The following is a 23,696-nucleotide window of genomic DNA, read 5'->3' on the forward strand; positions in this document are numbered from 1 at the left end:
AAATTGTGGTCCCTTTGATAGGTGAATTATTTTAATGTTTTGATGCTAGTATGATTATCATAATCCAAAAAATTGGACTTCCTTAATTATAATATGACAGAATATAGAATAATCAAATACCTCAATCTAATAAGGTACCTTTCGAGTTAGTTGATATATTTTAAAACAAAAAATAGAAAAAGGTTTCATTAACTTAAAATAATTAATGTTAAGTAGATTTTGCAGCACAAATTCTTAACTCAGGGATTGTAGGGATGATTTATTCTTTTTAATATTTTGAATTCTGACCCCACCTTTCCAATAATCTGCATTGTTTTATTATTAATCAAAATTTTTTTATGTATTTTAATTTTTATATTTTTTTTAAATTTTAATTTAAATGGGTGTTAATTTTGTACTATGCTTAAATTCTTATTTTCTAATTTTTGTATTTTTTAAAATTTGGAATTTTATTATAAGATCAACATTAAATTTATTTATTAATACGTAGCTTTTTTATAGGTAAAATTTTAATTAACAATTAAGAGATTAAAAATACAACATCGGATAATATAAAAAATAGACCTAATATTAGTTGGGCTGGCTACTTGTAACTGACAAGAAAAAGGCAACCCTTTCATTACCGTCCAAAAAACTACTACTCTATAGTCCATACTCCATAACCTGCAAAAGTTGCAATGCAATCAGCTTTTGTACTGGCACGTGTCATTATTTTAAATAAATTCTACCTAATTTGATTTCTGCATTAAAAAAAAAGTTACTGCAGCAGTAATAATACAACAAATAAATAAATAATAATAAAAGGAAATAATTTCTTCCAAAAAAGCTAGGCTTTAATTATTTTTTGCCCCACTCAGCACCTCTTTCGTTGTTTGTCCTTCCATTTTCAGTCTGTGAAAGAGACCCTGACTCGGTCTCAGACTCAGACTCGGCTGTGGGCTGTGCTTTGCTGTGCCTTGCTGTGCCTTATCTCCTTTCTTTTTCAAGATCTTTAATCCTTCTGCTCTTTCTTTTTCTATTCTTTCTGCCCAACATTGAAGTACGCATCGGTAAGTAACTCAATCTCACCAGAAAGCATTTGCCTTGCCTTTTCTTTCTTTCTTTCTTCTTTTTTTTTTATATATGTTTTCACTTTGTTTTTACTAAACGCCGTTAATAAATAGGAAAGATAAAACAGAGATTTCATTTTGGATTAATAAAGAAAGCAATAACGAGGTACTAGAGTTTCTAAAAATGGGGAAACATCTCTTGTTTTTGCGGCTCAATTGAAACATCATTTTCTTCCTATCTTCTACCTTTATTATGTGAACTTGTTTTAACTTTAGAAAGGAAAAAAAAAAGGTAAAGTGCGTTTTTTTTTATCGTTATGGTTCCTTTTCTTTTCTTGTTTTCTGGGGAAAATCAATGGAAACGACTGCGTTTGTGTTTGTTGAAAGGGTTCCTTTTTATTAATTTTTACCTTGTATTTCTGGCTGAAAGCTGAGTAGAATTTATTAAAACATTAAAAGGAAAAACGATATGACGAATGATATCTAAGAAGGGGACCAAATACTTTCTATTTTTTTTTTAGTAAAAATGAATATTTTAGTTTATATGTTTGTTCTGTTTCTGTTTCAATGCAAAACTTCATATATATTGTATGGAGAAAAAAAATTATGAGTAGAATTTCTTTTTTGTGTATTTTTTTGGTTGACATATATAGTATTTGTTGATTGATTTTAATGGTTCTCGTGGGGGTTTGAGTAAAAATGGTTGTTGGGATGGCTTTTTATACATCAGTAAATTGTTGAATTTATGGTAGATATTTTTCGGTACAAGAATTTATGGTAGATTAGGGTTTCATTGAATTTTGTTTTGTACAGTAGTTGTGGGTCTGATTCAGGGACCTACTTTGCAAGATTTCCCAGATAATCGAATGGGAATTATTGAAAGTGTTAGTGTTTTTAGACTAGGTTACTTGATTAAAAAGTGAATCCTTTTATTTATTTAATTTTTGGGTTCCTCTACTTGGACGTTATTACTGCTTCTTAGAATTATTGAAGATAGTGGGGCGTGCAGAGAGAGAGGGAGGGAGCTGCTTTGTTAAAGAGGCTAGACCGGGTAGTTTTTGTTGGATGGGTTGATAGATAAGGTAAATTCTTCTAGAGTTTTGGTGGTGGAATTTACTGCTGATGTTGAAGGTTTATGGAACACTACTATGCTTTTACTTGGGGTTGAAGATCAGCTTACATTCGTACAAGACTCGTATAGAGAGACAGTTTGGAATTATGGTGTCAGTTTGTTTGCGTTAGCAATAATGAATGGATGAGAAAAAAAGCTCTACTATTATTCTAGTTCGAATCTGCAAGGTCCAATATAACATACTTTTTGTCTTTGCTTAAGCTCTCTTTTCTGTTGGATATTGATATCTGCATAAAAAAATGCTCGGCTTGAGAAGTGATTGCTTTGTTTAGTCGAACCTCTCTACTACTCTGGTTGCGATTGTTTTGCTAAGTGGATTTGAAGTGGCATCAACAAACCTTTTTTAGTTTAAACTTGGGGAAGGGGTGGACTAAATATTGTTTCGTTGAAGTGGATAGAAAATTTTCTAACTTGTACCACTCTAGATCTGAGAAACAGAGAGGGTTGGACTTTGATGCTGTTAGATTTAGAGTTAAGTTTTGAACTTGATATGCAGGGATTAATTTTTGTTTATCAGTTGTTTTGCGTGCTACGTGTCTATATGGATTCTTTGAATGGTCTGCTTCATATATAAGGTTACTGAATTTAGGATGATTGAAATTGTTTTCATTTATTTCCTTTATGAATTGAGCAAACCTTGAGGTTATATTTTAGGATCTGTTGACAAGTGGCTTGGCTTTTATATGAAGAAGATTGTTTGAACTGTTCTGTGAGTTCTATCTCTCTCATGGACTGGAGTGCCAAAACCCCGTTGCAATGGGAGTGGGAGAACCTTATGATGTTAAATGCGACACCAACTGAAATTCCAAGGAAGCTAAGATCGGTAGAGTGGGATATTGAGGGCAAGGAAGAGCTGGACTCTGGGTCTCTATATTCTTCTGGTGCTGCTGCTGGAGGTAGTGGTGGTTCTGGATCAGATTTGGGCCTTGTTTCTTTGTCTAAAAGTTCGAAATCGGCATCCTTTAATTCTTCATCTGCGGGAGAGGTAAAAGCGACCACATTTACTTTGGAGGCTTTTGAAGCTATACCACATGAAATTAGCAACAAGAAAAAGGTTTCCAAGGTTGAGCACACCGGTAGTTCCCCAATATTTGAGGCTTCAGTTGGCTCTGGTGAGCCATTGCTCAGTTTAAAGCTTGGCAAGCAAACATACTTTGAAGATGTTTGTACAGGAAGCAATTCAAAGACTTCACCTTATTCTGCCACTCCTGCACCATCCCCTTCCCCTGCAAAGAGATCCAAACCCAATTGTCAGACAAAACATATTCTGCGTTGCCAAGTCGAAGGCTGTAACCTTGACCTTTCTTCAGCTAAGGATTACCATCGGAAACACAGAGTTTGTGAAAGTCACTCAAAGAGCCCTAAGGTTATTATAGGTGGTCTGGAGCTCCGGTTCTGCCAGCAGTGTAGCAGGTAAAATATTGTTTTAATGATCTTAGTATTGAAGACTTGAATTTCTTAGTTGATGGTAGTGATTTGATTCTATCTCATTATGAATGTTGAAATCATAATTCTCATTCATGATGTCAAAGGTTCCATGCTCTGTCAGAGTTTGATGAAAAGAAGCGAAGCTGCCGCCGGCGTCTTTCTCACCACAATGCAAGGCGCCGCAAACCACAGACAGATGCAATCCACTTCAGTGCTGCAAGGCCTTCACCAGCAGCATATGGTAATGGTTTCAGACCCAAGTTTGATATGTTTTTGTTCATAAAACTTTTGCTATTTGCTACTATCTCAAGAATAGACTAAGACACTTTTTTTTCCCTTCTCTTTTACCTCTCAAATTATGGAGTTGAGTTATTTTATTAACCAAGTCAGATCAGGATTTTTTTTGTTTTATTTAATCAAGATGTTCTTTAATAAATGGTACTTGGGTCTCTATGGTAATACAATATCTTAATATATGCTGCATTTGGTTGAAAAAATGATGTCAATAATATCTTGACTGATTCCTTAACTGAGTTTTATCTTGACATGTTTATCTCTTTTAAAACAATAATACCATCAGGGGCATCCTCAAGCTTTTCTGTGTTCTTTTTCCACTTTAATCTGTAAATCTATAATAGACATTATTGAATTCGCAGCTAATTATATATAATAGAAAAGGCATCGTTTATGCAAAATTTGGCAATTTACATACCTGAAATTGCCTTAGTTATAAAGTCTACAGTGTCCAAAATGTCTATTATGCATATGCTTCTTGAATTCCTATCATGCAGTTCTTGATATTTGTATGCCATTTAGATTAAAGGTGATGATGGTCTGGTTTGAATGGGTCTTGGAAAATAATTGCGGTTACCTTGTCGTATTTTGGTTTTTAAAAACTAAACCAAAACCAAACCTAATATCAGATGTAATCAGTTCGGATCTTTGGTTTTTAAAATTTTTTAAAAATTATTTTTATATACTTTTTTGAACTTACTTTCACTAATTTAGATATGATGTTTTTAATAGTGTATAAAAAATGGGAAAATATTTGGTACACTGCTACTGGAGTTTTTAGACCCCACAAGCAGGGATAGGGGTTGATAAGTGTCTTATAGGGGTATGGTAAAATATTTAAAATATATATATTTAAAAAAAGAGATGCATGTCAATTTTTTAAGGTTGCTTGTGGAATAAAAAAGGTACACTGCCATTGTACCACATACTCATCCAAAAAATTAGAAACTAATTATGAATTAAATAAAAATAGAATTCGGTTCGATTTGGATGAAAGCAGGATAGTGGTTTTTTATCTTGTAAAATGAAAACTGAACCGAACCAAACCAAACTGAATATATTTAAATAATACCTGAACTGAACACTATGATTCAAATTGATTTTTGGTTTTCTCAATTTTTTTCTTTTTTTGCTGTGTCCTAATTTAGATTTCCACCAAGATATAATGGGAAATCATGCATATTGTGTTTTTATTTTTTTCCTTTAATTTAACACGATCAAATAGTTTTGGGAAAGCTCAGCACTATACTTTGTTGGATGTTATGCTTTTAATATAGTCGCTGTTCCACCCTTAAAGTTAGAAGTCATATGCAATATTGTTTGTTAGCATCTCTTAAAGGTACCATCTTGTGCTCATGCTTGTGCAGATGGGAAACAACTGATGAGTTTTGTCTGGAATAAAGTGCCATTTCTTCATAATGCTAGGCCCAATGAAAATTTTTCATGGGAAGGCACATTTGTCTCCAAGTCCTCTGAAACGAAAGGTTATGCACTTACAAAAGCTGGAAATGTAAATGGACAGCTGCAACTGCCAGGCAACCAGCTGTTGAATTCCATGACATCTCGGTGTTACGATTCCAACAGATTCCCTGTAAAGGGCAAACAAAACACAGTTGAGGTTCTCAACCAAGGTTCGTTTTGTTTTTCTTACTAGGAAATAAGATATATCTCATATGCAGTTGGTTTTTTATTGTTACAAATGTACTTCTACACAAATTTGCTTTTTAAATGCACCTAGTAATGTGACAAAATGCCCTCAAGAATTCTTCCTTTATAGGAGAACATGAATAGAAGTGGATGTCCATTGAGACTGATGAGGTGAGATTGTTCGTGTAACCTTGAATCGTCTGCATTATGCAGATTTATGCTATCACATTCTAGATTTTATCCATGGAAAATTGTGCTGTCCATTTTCCTTGGAACATATATATATTCATATATCATTCATTTTTCATAAAACAGTGGAGGGAAAAATAAGGGTGCCTTTTCTTTTTCTCTAAAGGTTTGTTGTGACAGTGCAAGGTGACAACTATTAGAACTAGAAATTACCTTTCTTGTCCGGCTTCTTTGAGCTAAAGGATGTAAATGGTTATATGATATCTTTACTGCTGAAGTATACCCCTGAACCACCAATCCTCGTAGCCCTTTAGATGTGTTTGATGATGAAAAATATTGTTCTTTATGGAGTGGTCCATGAACATTAAAGTGCCATGGCTGCCCTCCATGGGAAATTGGGGTAATGCTACTTGAGGTCTTTGGCTTTTATGAAAACCTTTCTGGAATGTGATTACATAAGTTATAAACGAAGACATATGATAAAACAAATATTGTAGTCTAAGAGACGTGTGTTATTGATCCTTGATAAGTCTCATGCTTGTTAAAGATGATATGGTCTCGTAACTAAACTGATTTACAAGCTTAATCAAGTTTTGTGAAATCTTGTAGGTGTAGAAGAATCCACAGTTGCTTCAAATATGGGTACGACGCAAGATTTTCATCGTGCTCTCTCTCTTCTGTCAAATGAGTCTTGGGTTTCTTGTGAGCCAAAACAACATGGTTCACTTGCGTACCCTGTGCAAGTTAGTGGTAGCAGCATGTCTCAGCCCACGATGAATGTGATTTCGCAGAGTTTCCCTATTCCATATGCCTTGTCTGAAAACTGGCAGATGGAACAAGAGCAGACAACTCAATCCCAAGTTGAGGGTGACAACCATCTTCAAGAGTTTCAGCTTCTCAAGGCTCCATATGATAATAGCTTTTATTCCAATCAGATGAATTGATTGCCACAAATCTTAAACTTTAATTTTTAACTTGGTAAGGTTCACACGTTGAAGATAATGTAACTTTTCCTGATCCTATTTTAGTCAAATTTAATCTTTTAAATATTGCGTGCAGCTGGAATTCACGGGTGTAAAAGCCATATGCTTCATTTCCTTTGTTTTTCTTTCTTTTTATTTTTATTTTTTTGCTTAAAAATGTCATGTAATGTTATGGGATGGACTAACAATGATTTAGTAGGGCTGAGCAGGGAACTTAAGAAAATAAAAAATTTATTCGTCTCATTTGATTTTGATTTTGTTATTATTTAATGCATTGAGTGGGGGGGGGTTATAAAAATAATACAAAAAAAATACAAAAAGGGTATGAAGCAAAGATTAATTACGAGAATGAGTTAATTTTATAGTGAACGTGGGTGTTATCACACTAGCAGGCAGAACTATTTAAACTCTACCATCAATCATTACTTAATAATTTCATGGGAAAAAAATGAAAAATGATTTTTTAAGTTGCGTTGCTGGAAACATTGGTGGCACATGTATAACCTTTTTAAAAACAGCAAAAGATGGGATATGGAATAAAAAATATTTTTTTGACGCCGCCTGATATATCGGTAATATTAGTGTTAAAAGTTTTTTTAAAAAAAAGCCTGACAAAAAAAAAACTAAGAGCGAAGAAAATTAGCTTACATAAGATAGTGCTATCGACATGTTAGGCAGTACTAGTTTGAAAATTTTGAAAAAGTTTACAGTTAAAATGGGTGCCGCCATGTTTCAAGGTGGCACCATCACCTTATAAATTGCCCCCTTCCTCGGTCAAAAAACAATTTCTATTGTTTAATAGAACAAAAGAAAAAAAAGCTTGTTTAACAAAACGAGATAGAAAAAAGAGTTTGTTTAACAAAACGAGAAAAAAAAAAGCTGTTAGAAATCAAAATTAAAGATCAACATATTTGCTTTTCATTTTAGACTTCAAAAATCATGTTTGAGTTGATAAGATTAGTTTGTAATTATTTTTATGTAATTTTATTTTATATTGATAATTAGTAGTATGAGATACAAATTGTTTGATAAAATTTTTTTTGTTGCTTTAAAATAGTATTAGTTGATTTAATAGGAACTAATATATATATTAATTTTTAATTTATTTTACATATTTAGTATTGAAGATGAATAACCAATTTTTCATATACATCCATTTTGATGGGTAATTTTTCAAACAAAAGTTGGTTGTATATTTGAATTGTGCCATCAAATAAGATTGAGGTTTAACAACAGTGTAAAACTTGATGAAATGAAACAAAAGATTAGTGCAAAAATCGCTCGAAGTTGTGGGAGGAGGATGTCCAGACTACTCTACAAATTTCTATTTTTTTCAAATTCGTGCAAATATAGAAAGATGAAACTTGTAGAGGATGATGACATGGAGACCATGATCGCACTATATTGTTCGTCTGGTAACGTTGAACCAGATGAGTTGTCCATTGAGTTAGCGGATGCTGAGCCCGTTCAAAATGCCACTCCATTAAATCAATAATATGAAGTTCATGAGCCGTATACAGAGGTTTTGAGAGTGTCTGCCAATAGGCAATTTTCTGCACACAGATTTGACTTTGATTTGAATGTTGGGTGGGTAGAACTGTGCGATTATGGAGCGACATCAACATGGGGCGACAATCCACATAATGCTCCTAATGTGTATAATAACCCTAATTTAGGTCCCTATTTACAGATACACCCATTGATGATTGGTATCGATGCAAATGGTGAGAAGGACCTGATAATAATGATGGTGGTTCTGATCACTAGAGTGAAGATTTTAGTGGCCCCGAACTCAATGAGGTCTCAAATGATATCGACAAAGAAGGTCCAGATAGTGATGATAATGTATATGCCCTTCCGCTTGGGAACTTGACTCGTGGCATTGTCATACAGAATGACCCTTTAGCCTACATGTTGAGCTTAGATCCCAATGTTGCGCATACATCTGAGTTCCTTAAATACCTAGATATAATACCTTGTCACAAGTTGAAAACAGATTTTAAATTAGAAGAGTTGGCTGTATGTTAACAATTTACAAATAAGGAAGAATATGTATTTACCATAAAAAAGTATAACATGAAAGTGTCAGTGGACTACAAAGTTGTTATATCTAAACCGGCATTATATATTAGGGAGTGTTGGAGGTCTGCAGAAGGTCACAACTAGTGGGTACGAGTTGCATTGATGTAGAGGTCGCAACTGGAGGAGATTGGAAAATATGTAGGGCCTCGTACATGTATGGATGCACGAATGACAGAAGACTATTGAAAACTTGATACGAAAGCAATTTGTAACTGCATCATGCCACTGGTGAAAGACATGCCCACCATTCTTGTATCCGTCCTGATTGTCGACATGCAATCCCAATTTCAGTACAGAGTGCCTATACATGAAAGCATGGTGGGCTAAACAAATGGCGACAACACAATATGGACATTGAGATGCATCGTACAATGAACTACATAGTTGTTTTGGACATTCGATCCATGTATTAGGGTCTTTCTCTAATGTAAGCTGCTTGTGCAAGTTCATGGATCCTGGTTGTATGAGAAATACATGAAAATCCTCATTATTATAGTTGCACAAGAAGGTAACTAAAATATACTACGGATAGCCTTTACCATTGTGGAGGCTGAGAACATGAAATTGTGACAATTTTTATTGACGAACTTGCAAAGGCATGTTGTTAGACAAGACAACATTTGTATTATTTTTGATCGATTAAAGGGGCTAATTCTAGTGATTAGGTGTTTTAGTATTCTGTGGAGATCCGTCTAATACATCCACCACATTGTTGTTAACTTTCACAGGGAATTTAAAAATGTACATTGGCGTATAGAAGTCGTGAACATAGGTAATTCAATAGTCATATTTTCTTTTTATCTTTTGAATACATTTAGAAATTAAAACAAATGAAAACATGTCTTATAGAAATATGTATGCAAGGTACAAGTTGGAATAACACTGTTTTGGACAGAGGATAACAAGGCTTCAAGCTTAAATGAATCGTGATGTATACTAATGGTTCAATAGCATAGAGCTGTATCAATGGGCTCAATGTTTTGATGACAATCTCGCTATGACAACCAAATTTTAGTGGTGTCAGAAATAGTGGTTTCGAGACCATGGTTTTGACGAGTGAGTAAATATTATAATGTTTATTTAATGTTTATATGGTTATATTGGGGTCGTGCTAAATTTTCGTTAAGAAATTTTAATATTTAAATAGTTAATTAAGTAAAAAGGACTAATTTGTAAAAGCTTCAAAAGTTGGTTTCAATTAGTTAATTGAACTAAATAGCTTTAAAAAGGTAAATTCATCAACTTGGATAGTAATTAGACCACAATGTAAGTTAGTGGATGATGTTGGATAGGTTTTGGTGTTATTTTGAAAATTTTGTAATTAAGTAAATTAAACATTAAGAAAATATGATAAAAATTGTATCATCATCTTCCTTTCTTTTTCTTCTTCTTTTTTGTTTTTAAACCGTGAAACCATAACAAAGGAGGAGCTAGGTTCAGCCAAGCTAATTTTCTTATTCATGGTATGTGTTTAAGCCTCATTTTAATAATTTTTATGTTTTTGAACTCGTTTTAGCTTAATTTACTTAGCCCAGGGGTTAATTTGCAAAATTGTTAAAGGATGAGGGATGTATCATGACTGAAATTGATGTTGTTGTGAAGTTATTTGTTAGATAAATAAAGTTAGTTATTAAGTGAATATGTTTTGTTAAATGATTTTTAATGAATTTAGGGTTTCGAGATTCAATTGCTAAAATAGTGAAATTTCATGTATAATGTGTGAAATAATAAAATATGTAGACTTATTTAAGTGTAGGGAAGAATCAGTTATAATGAGATTATTTTAAAAATGGTTAAATTTCAAGTTTAGGATTTGAGAACTAGATTGTTTAAAAGCTAAAATACTAGGGGTAATTTGGTAATTTTACATTTAAATGAGTTTGAGCTAGAATTGATGATTTTTGAATGTTTGGAATTCTTAATTGAGTTAAATTATATGTTAGATCAAGAAAAGAACCAACCAGACTTAAATCGGGGAAAAGCTAAAGTCTTGGATTAGTCTTCAACTCCGTTTTTTGCAATTATAGGAATCGAAGTAAGTTCGTTTAAATTTTGTGTTTATACGATGGAATGTCATTTTTATTTTTAAGTGTAGGTTGCACACGGTCTGGTACGCGATTTGAGACATGACCGTGTGTATCAAGTCAGTGAGCTACACGGTCTGTCACACGGCCTGTGACACGGCCGTGGGGCCCTATTTTGAATATACACATGAGTGGACACATAGGTTGGGACACAGCCGTGTAGCCCTACTTCGAATGTCAACACGATCAGGGCTATGTCACATGGCTTGGCCACATGGCCGCGTGACCTCTGTTTCCAAAAATTTTAACTTTTTCTCAAATTTTTTTTTTGTTTTAAATTAGTCTCGAACTGTTTCTAGGGCTTTGAAGGCTTGATTTAAGGCCCAAATGTGTATGTTTGCTAGGTTTGTAATGAGTGTTTGGTAATTAATATTAAATGGCATTATTGATATGTTTTGAAGTTAATTGTTCTGATTTATACGACAATGGTTTGTAACCCTAATCTGGCGACAAAGACGGGTTAGGGGTGTTACACTCGATATGGACATATGACCACCAACATCGTAGAGTTCATTAATGTCGTCTTGGAGCATACATGACATCTTCCCGTTTCAACTATTTTTTCAGGTATGTTCTGTAGGTTGACAACCTTGATGTTAATAGTGGGGGAGAAATAAGCAAATCAGATGGAGGTGGGACACATTCACTGCAAGGAGGTTAAAAAGGAAATGACAACACTGAGAGTGAGGTCGATGAATGTACAGCTATATTCTCGGCACTGGAAACTTTCCAGGTGATAGAGTCTGTCAGCCATCGAGCGGGTATCCTGGCTAGGTCCTACGGAGTTAATCTCCGAAACAAGCAGTGTGATTGTGAGAGATTCTAGACTCTTTGATACTTGTGTTCACACGTCATTGCTATTGGATTTGGTGCCTTAAGTGTATTGTCGTCTATATATGCTTGTATTTTTTTCGAATAGATTGATTTAAAAAATTACATTAATACCTTTTGTATATTGTCCTCAATGATTTTTGTACGCAAAGTAAAATGAAAGCAAATATTAGCTCATTGGTTATCTAATATTTAATTAATATTAAGCGGTAGTATATAGTCGGATTATAACACAGAAAGATAACTTATATTAGTAGAAAACTTTGTCTAATAAAAAATGAACAAATTGATTGAAAGATTAATATATTGTCTATCAAGTCCAATTGGGAATATGTTCATTGTCTATCAAGTCCAATTGGGAATATGCTTTGTCTTGAGCATCGAAGCTGATGACTTTTAGAAGATAGAGAAATAGATATGATCGACTTGATTGACAATACATCGGACATGTTCTAAGTAGAATATTTGTAGATGTACTCACTTGTGACGTTCATAGTGTGACATACCTTAATCTTGAGTGGATGATGAACTATGTTGTTGGATCTAGTGCCCTAAGTATAGTATATTCATTTGTAAACTTGTAATTTTTTTTTCAAACAGATTGGTTAATAAAATGATTAATGGATTACATTAATATTCTTTGTATAATATCCTAATGTGGTTTTTGTATGCAAAGAAAAATAGAAGCAAATATTATCTCACTAGTTGTCTAATGTTTAAACTAATACTAAGCGGTATTATGTGGTAGATCATAATACGGAAACATGACTTATACTATTAGACGAACCTAAACTTGTCCTTAGTCTAACTGGAAATGAGAAAACTGATTGCAAGACTAATATGTCATCTATCAAGTCCAATCAGGGACATGCTTTGTGTTGGGCATCAGAGAGGATGACTCTGAGAAGATAGATACATAAATGTGACTGGCTGGACTAATGGTGATCAGATTGGACCCAAGCAAAATAGATCTTGAATCCATTTTTGGATTTATTCACTTGTGACGTTCATAGTGTGGCATACCTTAATCCTAAGTGGATGATGGATTATGTATGCTTGAATAATATAATTTGATGTAAGTAAAAGCCTGAGTTCGAATAGATAAGGAATCGAAAGTTGGTGCATTGGGTATATGACTTCTGCAGTATGTAGAATCATTCAAAATAGTAGAATCCGTAGCTCGAGACATGTGTAAATGATATCCTCTCATTGGTATTACATGATAGATGAAAAATAAATGTGGCCACAAGTCGTTCATCTTTGTGATGAATGACTTAATTACTATTTAATAGTAATTGACTTTTCATTACGAAAGATGTAATGGCTACCATGAGATAAAATAGGATCATATTGAAAGAGCGAGTTTATCCCAAAGAGATTAAGGATATCTTATGAGGGTAACACACTCATTGTACGAGCATTGATCAAGTTGCTTTTGTAATGATATGTCATTAAGGAAAGCTCAGTCACGAAGATACTATGGTGGAATGAGTTCGTGACTAAATGATTTTATAATTAACATGAGAAAAACTAAAACTTAATTAGAAATCATTTGAGCCCTAATCACATATGTCCAATTGATCCCTCTGCTAGCTCGTTGAAACTAGAAAAGAATTGCATGTTGAATCAAATGAACAAAAATGGATAGAAATGATAGAAATGAGAAACATTTGAAAATAAATGTGGTTTTCTCACTAAGTATGGAAATGACCTGAAAATTAATTTATGATTTTTCAATTAATTAATTAATTGAAGTTTAAAAATGGAATTAAATTATTTGGCCATTATGAATCTGTTTAAAGTATAAATATTACATATATTTTCTCATAGATTCTTTTACGATAAAGTTGCCATTGATCTTAACGAAATCAGAACCAGGTTTGTAACAGCTCGCTTTCAGTGAAATAAGAACAGTGGTTTCGGGACCACAAATCTGAAGTCAAAAAAATTATTTTATTATTATTTTATTGCTTACAGCATGCTAGTAGTACCGTATAAAAATTTCATTAAGAAATTTTACCGTTTACATGCTCAATTTGATTAAAAGGAATAAATCACGTAAAGTGCAAAAGTTGAGTTTTAGTAGCTAAATGTATTAAATAGCTATAGAAACTTAAAGTATGAGCCCTTATTTGGTAAATATATCATAAATGATGTTAGTGGATGAACATGATTTGACATTATTAAAATTTTGATTATTTCTTAAGGTTATTTTGGTAATTAGTAAATAAAGTAAAAATTAAATAAAACAAAAGAAAAAGTTAGCATCTTTAACCTTTATTCAACCAAAATTAAACGAGTGGGAAGCCATGGAAGCTTGAAAGTTTTAGCTAGACTAATTCCTATTACATGTGAGTGATTTTTGCTACGTTTTTATTGATTTATATATTTTCGGGATCGTTGTAGCTTAATCTAGCTAGCCTAGAGACTAATTTGTGAAACTGTTAAACTATTAGGGTTTTTCCATTAATGAATGTGTATAAGTTTTGATGATTTATGGAAGAAATTGTTTAGTTGTTAATAGATAAAAAAACTTTTGTTAAGTGATTTTTGATGAAATTGCCAAATAGGGATTATATTGAAAAATAAAAAAATTTACATGGTGAAATTGTGAAATAAATGAAATATAAGGCTTGATAGGGACCTAATTGATATTTGGCTATAGTGGGTTATGGTGGAATTGCATGAATTTCCATTTTTATGAACTAGAGACTAAATTGAATAAAATACATATTGAATTGAGCTAAATTTATCCGTATAGATCAAGATAGACCTCGTACGGCTTTAGATTGGGGAAAGGACAAAGTCTCGGATTAGTCGTCTCCGTATCTATATTTACTCGTCAAGTTAAGTTCGTGTAATCGAATTGTGTATATATACTATTGAAAGAAATATACTTGTGTTTTTAATTACTATACGTATATATCAGTTGCATATCCAACGACGTACAATGACTACCAAGCCCCGTTTGAACCTTAGGAATTTGTGGGATACAAATGACATGTCATTAGGGTTTACATGATTCGGGTGATAGTCCTGAATGTCTTACCAATGTATGAGGTCTGACATGTGTCGCGGATACTTCACAACTCGTGTGAGCAGCATCGTGTAGCTATGTCTCGACCTACAGCTTGTGTGAGCATTCTGATTCACAGCTCATATGAGCATACATGTACAAGATTTGACGGATTACAGTTATATGATTTAGCACACTATGTTGAGCTATCCTAGGTATTTGACGGTATTCTAAATAGTTCAATGGGCATTATTCTGATACGAGATGGTAAGAGTTCGATACGAACTATTATAGATACACATGAGTATTACTTTGAAATGTTGATACAAGGCATATTGAGAATTGAAATAGATGATACATGTATATGAAACTTAATCAAATGATGTGTTCATCCATGTTTATTTGTTTATGTATATGTTTTCATGGCTAACATGTTTGATGTATTTGCATAGGCTTTGGAAAAATTATGTTGGAATATGCTATGTTTACTTAACTATTATGTGATTAAATGGTAATTTATGTTTTAAGTTATACGAACTTACTAAGTATAAATGCTTACTCTATGTTATTTTTCCGTGTCTTATAGTGCATCAAAAGCTCGTTCGGGTTGGAAGCTTCTCGGAGCTATACCACACTATCCATCAGCTCTTTTGGTACTTTCAGTTGTTTTGATTTTGGTTATAATGGCATGTATAGGTATTTTGGCTAATGTTGGCCTATATGTTCGATTGTTGAAATGGCCATTTAGTTTGGCTCGTATTATGGTATTTTGGTGTTCAATTGAATTTAGTTTTTTGCATGTAAATATTAGCCTTAATATTATTGATATTTGGCTTGTTTTGTTTGAATATGTAACACCCCTTACATGTACCAGAGACCGAGACAAGGTACGGGGCATTACCATACACAAACATGACATTTCTGGAAAATCACAAGCTATAAAATTTCGTTCCAAATTAAAACCAATCAAACATATTCATAGTGTCTCTATTATGGGCCTACGAGAAAAGAATGGTTCAGGACTAAACCGAGAGCTTAAGAAAATCTTAGGAAAATTTCTAAGTTTAAGCCTCACATGCCCGTGTGGAGGCAATGCACACGCCCGTGTCCCTTACCCGTGTGGAATTAATTGAATTTATTTTTCATTTCAAACCTACAGGGGTTTTCACACGGCCGACCACACGCCCGTGTCCTTGGCCTGTGTCTTTCACACGGCCTAGACATGCCCGTGTCGTCGCCCGTGTCCAAAAACCTGAGCATTCTATTTATGATGTCATCATGCATTTAGGGGTTCACGGCCAAGACACACGCCTGTGTGCTAGGCTGCGTCCTCCACATGGTTGAGACACACGCCCGTGTCTCTGCCCGTGTGTTTATTACCATGCATACTGATCTAAAAATTTTAAGAGCAGGGGACACACGGCCGTACCACACGTCTATGGAAATAACCGTGTGTCACCTACGGCCTAGACAAACGCCCGTGTGTCTACTCGTGTGGACCTTTTTGGAGGCTACAATCCAGGCCAATGGTCACCCTCAACATCCACACACATTTGTGAACTTCTATGGCATTTAACAGGGCCTAAATATGCCCAATGACTACTTTCAATGGTCTATTGCATGTTAACCTCATCTCATTGCTTTTACACATGCTAGATCATCTTCTTTGTATTAAGGATTACCATATCATCAAACACATTTAGACTTGGCTCATTTTATAACTCATTGCCAATTATGACCTAGCCATCTTCAAATGATTTGGCCACATTTCACATGTCCATTCCTAATATACCACATTTAACCATCTCATGAACATTTAAACACCAACAAGCACAATTAGTAAGTTACAACCTATATCAAAATGAGTCATGTCTTATGACCATATACAAAATGAATAGGTATATCATTCAAGCCCTTACATTAGCTAACCAATGACACATATAACAAAATAACCAAAAGCTTATACATGCCATTGTAACAAAGTAAAGGTGTCTATATACCAAAGCAAGATAAGCTAATAGTGTTGACAATACTCCAATCGTCTTCCAATCTTCACGAGTCCACGAGCTCTGTAAAACAGGGAAAAGAAAGGGGGTAAGCATTAACATGCTTAGTAAGTTCGGATAACAGGAAGATAAACTTGTTGGTTATTTTGCATACAACCATAAAAGATATTCATGCCAAACATGCATAGTATAAATTAACTATCACATACACTCAATCCTCAAGTTAGTTTCCTCTCAAGCAATATAGCATTAATTTTGGTGAGCTCATCAATCCAAACATTTCCATTCTCGTGTCTTATTATAGTCCCATTGAATTTCTAAAAAATCTCGATGAGTATCCCATTTACCGTCAAGTCATGCTAGTGACCATTTTAAATATACACTCCTATGAACTTCACTCTTACGGCAGGATTACCAATCCAAATTAAATCCCTCATAACATAAATTCAAGGAGTATTGTCGGGATTACCATTCTAGGCTAAATCCCTTACAACAATAATTACTCCAATACACTCGGATCTGAAATGCCAGTCCAGGCTAACTTCAATCCTTAATCGTATTACCCATCCGGGATAAATCCACAATGCACATATATTCATCGGGAGGATTGATCACTTAAGGAACACCCGTCCGGGCTGGATCCTTACTATACTGAGATCATTGGATTACTCGTGTGGACTAAATCCCTTTCTACAATACATGCAAGATCTCATGTCATGTAAACAAGAATTTACCCATCGAGTCTCCCTTTATCATTCAACCGGGACAATTGTCATCTTTTTTATTTTGCACTATCACATTTCATGGATTGTCATGCAATCAATATCTAAGTTAACATTCATTTAAAAATATGTATTTTCAAGTATATTTAAAGTTTTCTTCGAGTTACACAAAGTTTACTTCGAGTTACACGAACTTATTTGGTAATTACTTCGGTTTCGTATTTCGGTTATTCTGAAACCTTTCGTTTTCCACGGTCGAACTTCAGAATTGGTTCCTCGGGGTCTATCTCAGTAAAAATAAATTATTAATACATCATTCTATTCATTTTGGACCTAAATTTTTACCCCTGGCCAAAACAACCATTTCACCCCTAACATTTTACATTTTTACAAATTAGTCCCTGGGCTCGTATCATGGAATGCATAAAATTCCTTGGTTACCCATGCCTAGCTGAATTTATCCTAAGTTCATACCAGCCCATATTTTCCTCTATTTCACTTTTCTACTGCATATTATATACTTTTTACAAAATGGTCCTTTAAGCCATTTCCATGAAAACCTACCTAGTAAAAGTTGTTTACCATCCTTTAAACTCTCATATTCCTTCATAAATCATCAAAACACAAGCATCTCATGCATGGGTAAATTTCCAAACATGAACCCTAGATTGAGGTATGGGTAGAAATGGATAGAGCATGTTACGAGGATCTCAAAATTACAAAGAACCTTAAAAACGGGGTTAGGGAGCACTTACTATTGAGCTTGAAATGTTGAAAACCCTAGCTTATTGAGCTCTAGGAATTTTGGCAGCTATGGGGAAGAAGATGACTGATTTTGGCTTTCTTTTTCCTAGTTTATTAAGTTTATTACCAAATAACCAAATGCCCCTCCTTACAAAACTTCTAAATTTTTCTATGCATGCCCATTTTTGTCCAAAAAACTTAGAAATTGGGAAAATTGCTATTTAAGACCTTCTAATTTATAATTCAAAGAAATTTCATGCAAATTGCTTCTAGAACCCTAGTTTTTCAATTTATTCAATTTGGTCCCTAATTTCCAATTGGACACCTTATACTTAGAATTTCTTCATGAAACTTTAACATGTGTTTATTTTCATACCCTAGAACTCATAATAATCATAAAACAAATATTTTAATGTCAGATTTTTTATCTCAAAACCACTATTCCGACTAGGCCCTGTGTAACACCCTACACCCGTACCCTACACTGACACGAAATACGATGCGTTACCTACCTTAAACACATGCATTCCTACGTTTCTGAATCATTAAGATCTGGTCAAATTTAAAACTTTGTCTAATCTTCTTCAATATGGCCTAGGAGACTCCAAACATTCATTTAAAAACCAACAGGAATCAATTCGGGTCCTTCAACGAACTCTGAAAAATAACACTAGACACAGGGGTACACGCCCGTATGGGAGGGGCAACACCCCTGTGTGGCCAATTCGACATGGTCGTGCTGTTGGCCCGTGTGGCTCACACGGCCTAAGCATATAGGGACACGCCCGTGTCCTTTACCTGTGTGGAATTAATTTCAATTTCGAACCTACAAGGGTTTTCACACGGCCTGGCACACGCCTGTGTCCATGGCCCATGTACCTCACACGACCATGACACGCCCTTGTCTTAGCCCTTGTGCAAAGACCTGGACATTCTGTTTCTGATGTCAGCAATTCTTAAGGGTCACACGGCCAAGGCACACGCTCGTGTGGCTGTGTCCTTCACACGGCTGAGACACACGGCTGTGTCTCTGCCCGTATATTTACTACCATACATACTGACTTGCAAATTTTATGTGCAAGAGACATACGGCCGTATCGCACGCCTGTGGGGCATACCGTGTGTCACATACGGCCTAGAAATATGCTTGTGTGTCTACCTGCATGGGCAAAAATAAGGCTATCTACCAAGCCTCTTTGTCAGTCTTACTCACATAACCTACACAAAATCAATCAACACCAATACAAGAATGATTCACATAACTAAAACAACCACAATAGACAACATTTCTCATATGCAATATACTCATCCATGAAAATAGCATCTTTTATGTATATATAACAAAATGAATATTAGCCTTGATTCAAGGCTTTATACAAAATAAAGGGTTTTACCACAAGCCAACACATTTGGCCAATTCCCAATGACACAAAACATTAAAGCCTAAGCCCTATACATGCCATACTCAAAATAAGTAATCTAACTATACCGAGTGCTTCGGCTGATAGTATGATCGTTGGCTCTAATGTCCGTTGGTCCTCGAGCTATTTAGGTGGCACTATAAGAAAATGGAAAGGAGAGGAAATAAGCACAAGGCTTAGTAAGTTGCATGCAAATAAATATAACAATAATTCTACCATTCATCATCATGCTCATAATACAAGATAAGGCATAAGCACAACTTACTCATCACTATCCATTACAAATCATATAGCATATTTTGAGCTCACATCTCATATATACTAAATCGGTACCTGTACTACTCACAACAAAGTTGTACTTCTTTCATTAACTTAAACCATAACTCTCACCATTGAACCATTTGGAACACTACCAGATAATCAATAAGCCTTAAACATGGGGTCGAATGCTGATGCTATGTCTCAGACATGGTCTTACACTGGCTCATATCTCAAGTCGATGCCATGTCCCAGACATGGTCTTACACTGACACATCTTGTAGCTAATACATGTCCTAAGCATGTCTTACACTGGCTTACGTCTCGAAGCCGATGCATGTCCCAGACATGTCTTACACTAGCTCTCGTCTCAATGTCGATGCCATGTCCTAGACATGGTCTTACACTGGCTCATAATAACCCATACGTCATGGCATGAATATCCAATTTATTTCCTATGGTTTAAATGAGAGATTCTACTGTCTCAATTATCATCATACATTCTCAATTCCATAATCAAGCAATTCATGCTATAGCAATCCAAAAACATATAATAACAATGTAGTTGTATTATTTACATACAACTTACCTTGGATTATAAAATATGGAGATTAGTCGATCTAATCTACTTGTTTGGCCTTCCCCCTGTCTAAGTTCAGATTTTGAATTTCTTAATATAATAAAATTAACTCATTTTGTTAGCACCTTAATCTAGACACTCGAAAATTCAATATTGGGCAAAATGACCATTTTGCCCCTAGACTTTCACAAAATGACCATTTTACCCCTATGCCCAAAAATCAATTTTTATCGAATTTCTTCAGATCATAAGCCTACCCGAACCCTTTTTACTCTTATAGCAATCCAAAATTTCCACTACTTCACACATTTATCACTTATTTTACAACTTATGTAAAATGGTCCTAGTTAGGGTTTCCATGAAAACTTCTTTACAAAAGTTGTTTATTACACATCTAATACTCATATTCTTTCATAAAATTTTAGAAAATTACATGAAAAATTTCATGGTAAAACCCTAAACTTTCAACCATTTTGCAAAATGGCCCCCTCATTTGAAAGCTCATGCTTCAAGGGGTCCAAAAATGTAAAAATCATTAAGAAAACTATCAAAATCACGTACTTGAGAAAGGGATAAGTTGCTGAAACTTTCCAACTTCCCAAACCCCTCTAATGGCTGATATTTCGGTGGGAATAAAGAAAGAGTAAAGAGGATGAAGGTAAATTTTATTTTGTTCAATCTATTCACTTAAGTCACCAACCCACCTAATTTCTTTAACTTTTCTATTTCCTTGTCCCTTGGCCAGTCATGCAATTCCAAAGGGTCTAATTTCCCTTTAAAGACCTCTAATTAAGGCTCTCTAGCTATTTGACACCCTTACCTATCAAAATAGGACTTTTGCACTTTATGTGATTTATTTTTCGTAATTAAGCTTATAAACGGTAAAATTTCTTCACCAAATTTTTCATGCACTAATATAAACATGTTATAATCTTAAAATAATAATAAAATACTTTCTCCAACCTCAGATTAGTGGTCTCGAAACCACTGTTCCGACTAGGCCCAAAATCGGCTGTTACACCCTATTTCAGGATGTTACATTTCTCCCCCTTTAGGACTTTCGTCCTCGAAAGTCTTACCAGTAAACAAGTTCGGATATTGAATTCTCATGGTTTCTTCAAGTTCCCATGTGGCCTCTTCTTCTCCTTGTTTATGCCATAAAGCTTTCACCATAAGTCATATCTGGTCTAATCTCGATTTCTGTCGGTGAAATCACATGAGAGGGGTCAGATCTATATCTACGCAACATGGACACATGGAATACATCGTGAATCTTTTCCAATTCGGATGGCAACGCTAACCGATAGGCTAATGGTCCAACTCTTTCGATAATCTCATATGGTCCAATAAATCGCGAGCTCAATTTTCCTTTCCAGTCGAATCTCAAAACCTTTTTCCATAGAGATACTTTTAAGAACACTTTATCCGACGACTTTCTTTTCAAATCAACAGATGACTTCTTTCTATCTGACGCCGCTTTCAAACAGTCGCGTATCACTTTAACATTTTCTTTAGTTTCCCTGACTAAATCAACTCTGTGAATCTGGCTTTCCTTGATCTCTTTCCAATTCAGTGGAGTTCGGCACTTCCGGCCATACAATGCCTTGTAAAGTGCCATCTTTAAACTCTTCTGGAAACTATTGTTATAGGCGAATTCCACCAATGGTAAATATTTTTCCCAATTGCCTTGAAATTCAAGGACATAACACCTTAACATGTCCTCGAGAGTTTGAATCATCCGCTCAGACTGACCATCAGTCTGTAGGTAGAATGCCGTACTAAAACTCAACTTTGTACCCAAGGCTTCCTGCAACTTCTTCCAAAATCTCGAAGTGAATCTTGGATCCCTATCTAAAATGATCGACAATCATACCCCATGTAGTCTCACAATCTCAGATATGTACAAGTCCGCCAGTTAGTCAAGTGAGAAATATGTCCGTACAGGAATAAAATGAGCCGAATTTGTTAGTTTATCAACTATAAACCAAATGACATCTTTCTTTTTCGGTGTTAACGGCAATCCTGTCACAAAATCCATAGTAATCCTGTCCCATTTCCATCCGGGAACCATCACAAGCTGTAATAAACCCAAAGGCACTTGATGTTCAGCCTTGACCTGTTGACATATCAAGTATTTCGACACAAATTCAGAGATATCTCTTTTCATGCCATTCCACCAGTACATTTTCTTCAATTCATTATACATCTTGGTACTTATCAGATGAATAGACAATCGACTATCGTGTGCCTCTTGCAAAATTTTTCGAACCAGTTCATCATCTTTAGGTACACAGACCCAATCTCAAAACATCAAACAACCATTAGGATCAACCCAGAAATCTGATTCAACGCCTGTCTCACATTGTGCTCTCTTGGCCTGCAAGTCACTATCATTGATCTAAGCTGCGCAAACTTCTTGGAGAAATGTCGGTCTGGCTCTTAACTCAGCCAAAACTGAACCATCATTAGATAACGCCAAATGCGTATTCATAGCCCTTAATGCAAACAAGGACTTCCCACTCAAGGCATCGGCGACTACGTTTGCCTTTCCCGGGTGGTAATCAATTATCAGCTCATAATCTTTAATTAATTCTAACCATCTACGTTGTCGCAGATTTAATTCCTTTTAAGTTAGAAAATACTTCAAACTCTTGTGATCTGTGAATATACGGCAAGTTTCACCATACAAATGGTTTCTCCAAATCTTCAAGGCAAATACAATGGTAGCTAGCTCCAAGTCGTGTGTTGGATAATTTTTCTCGTGTGGCTTTAGTTGCCTCGAAGCATATGCTACCACTTTGCCCTCCTGTATAAGCACGTAACCCAGTCCATTTAAGGGCGTGTCACTATAGACCACGAATTCTTTTCCCGGTTTGGGTTGCACTAAAATTGGAGCTTCGGTCAGTAATGTCTTCAATTTCTCAAAACTCTACTGACACTTCTCTGACCACTCAAACAAACATCTTTTTGCAGCAATCTCGTCAGAGGAGTCGCAATCATTAAAAACCCTTTTACGAAGCATCGATAGTAACCGGCTAAGCCCAAAAAGCTTCTAACTTCGGTTATGTTCTTTGACAGCTTCCACTCAATGATAGCAAATATCTTATTTGGATCAACTCAGATGCCATCACCAAACACAATGTGACCGAGGAATCCAACCTATAGGAGCCAAAACTCACTCTTGTTAAATTTAGCATACAACTTTTGTCTCGTAAGATCTGTAAAACCGT

At 34.9% G+C, this 23,696-nt stretch overlaps 1 protein-coding gene across 4 annotated transcripts; it reads left to right on the forward strand.

Moving 5' to 3' along the window:
- Positions 1-819: 819 nt before the first annotated feature.
- Positions 820-6,786, forward strand: LOC107886472 (squamosa promoter-binding-like protein 2). 4 transcript variants are annotated; one of them, XM_016810441.2, is made up of 5 exons: positions 820-1,049; positions 2,836-3,594; positions 3,714-3,850; positions 5,271-5,534; positions 6,349-6,786. In XM_016810441.2, the coding sequence occupies exons 2-5, from the start codon at positions 2,909-2,911 to the stop codon at positions 6,681-6,683; spliced, it is 1,422 nt and encodes a 473-aa protein (XP_016665930.1). In that variant the 5' UTR covers positions 820-1,049; positions 2,836-2,908; the 3' UTR covers positions 6,684-6,786. The 4 variants fall into 4 exon arrangements, with proteins under 4 accessions (XP_016665930.1, XP_040949675.1, XP_016665933.1 ...); XM_016810444.2 differs by lacking the exon at positions 820-1,049 and adding an exon at positions 1,065-1,341; XM_041093749.1 differs by lacking the exon at positions 820-1,049 and adding an exon at positions 1,361-2,653.
- Positions 6,787-23,696: the final 16,910 nt, after the last annotated feature.

This window comes from Gossypium hirsutum, chromosome A03 (genome assembly GCF_007990345.1).
Source record: "Gossypium hirsutum isolate 1008001.06 chromosome A03, Gossypium_hirsutum_v2.1, whole genome shotgun sequence".
Lineage (NCBI taxonomy): Eukaryota > Viridiplantae > Streptophyta > Magnoliopsida > Malvales > Malvaceae > Gossypium > Gossypium hirsutum.

What these genes read in the sequence shown, in the direction of transcription:
- LOC107886472 (XM_016810441.2), top strand. Translation starts at nt 2,909, where the DNA reads ATGGACTGGAGTGCCAAAACCCCGTTGCAATGGGAGTGGGAGAACCTT. An exon ending in TTCTGCCAGCAGTGTAGCAG is followed by an intron (nt 3,595 to 3,713) that starts GTAAAATATTGT and finishes ATGATGTCAAAG; the next exon opens with GTTCCATGCTCTGTCAGAGT. An exon ending in AGTTGAGGTTCTCAACCAAG is followed by an intron (nt 5,535 to 6,348) that starts GTTCGTTTTGTT and finishes GAAATCTTGTAG; the next exon opens with GTGTAGAAGAATCCACAGTT.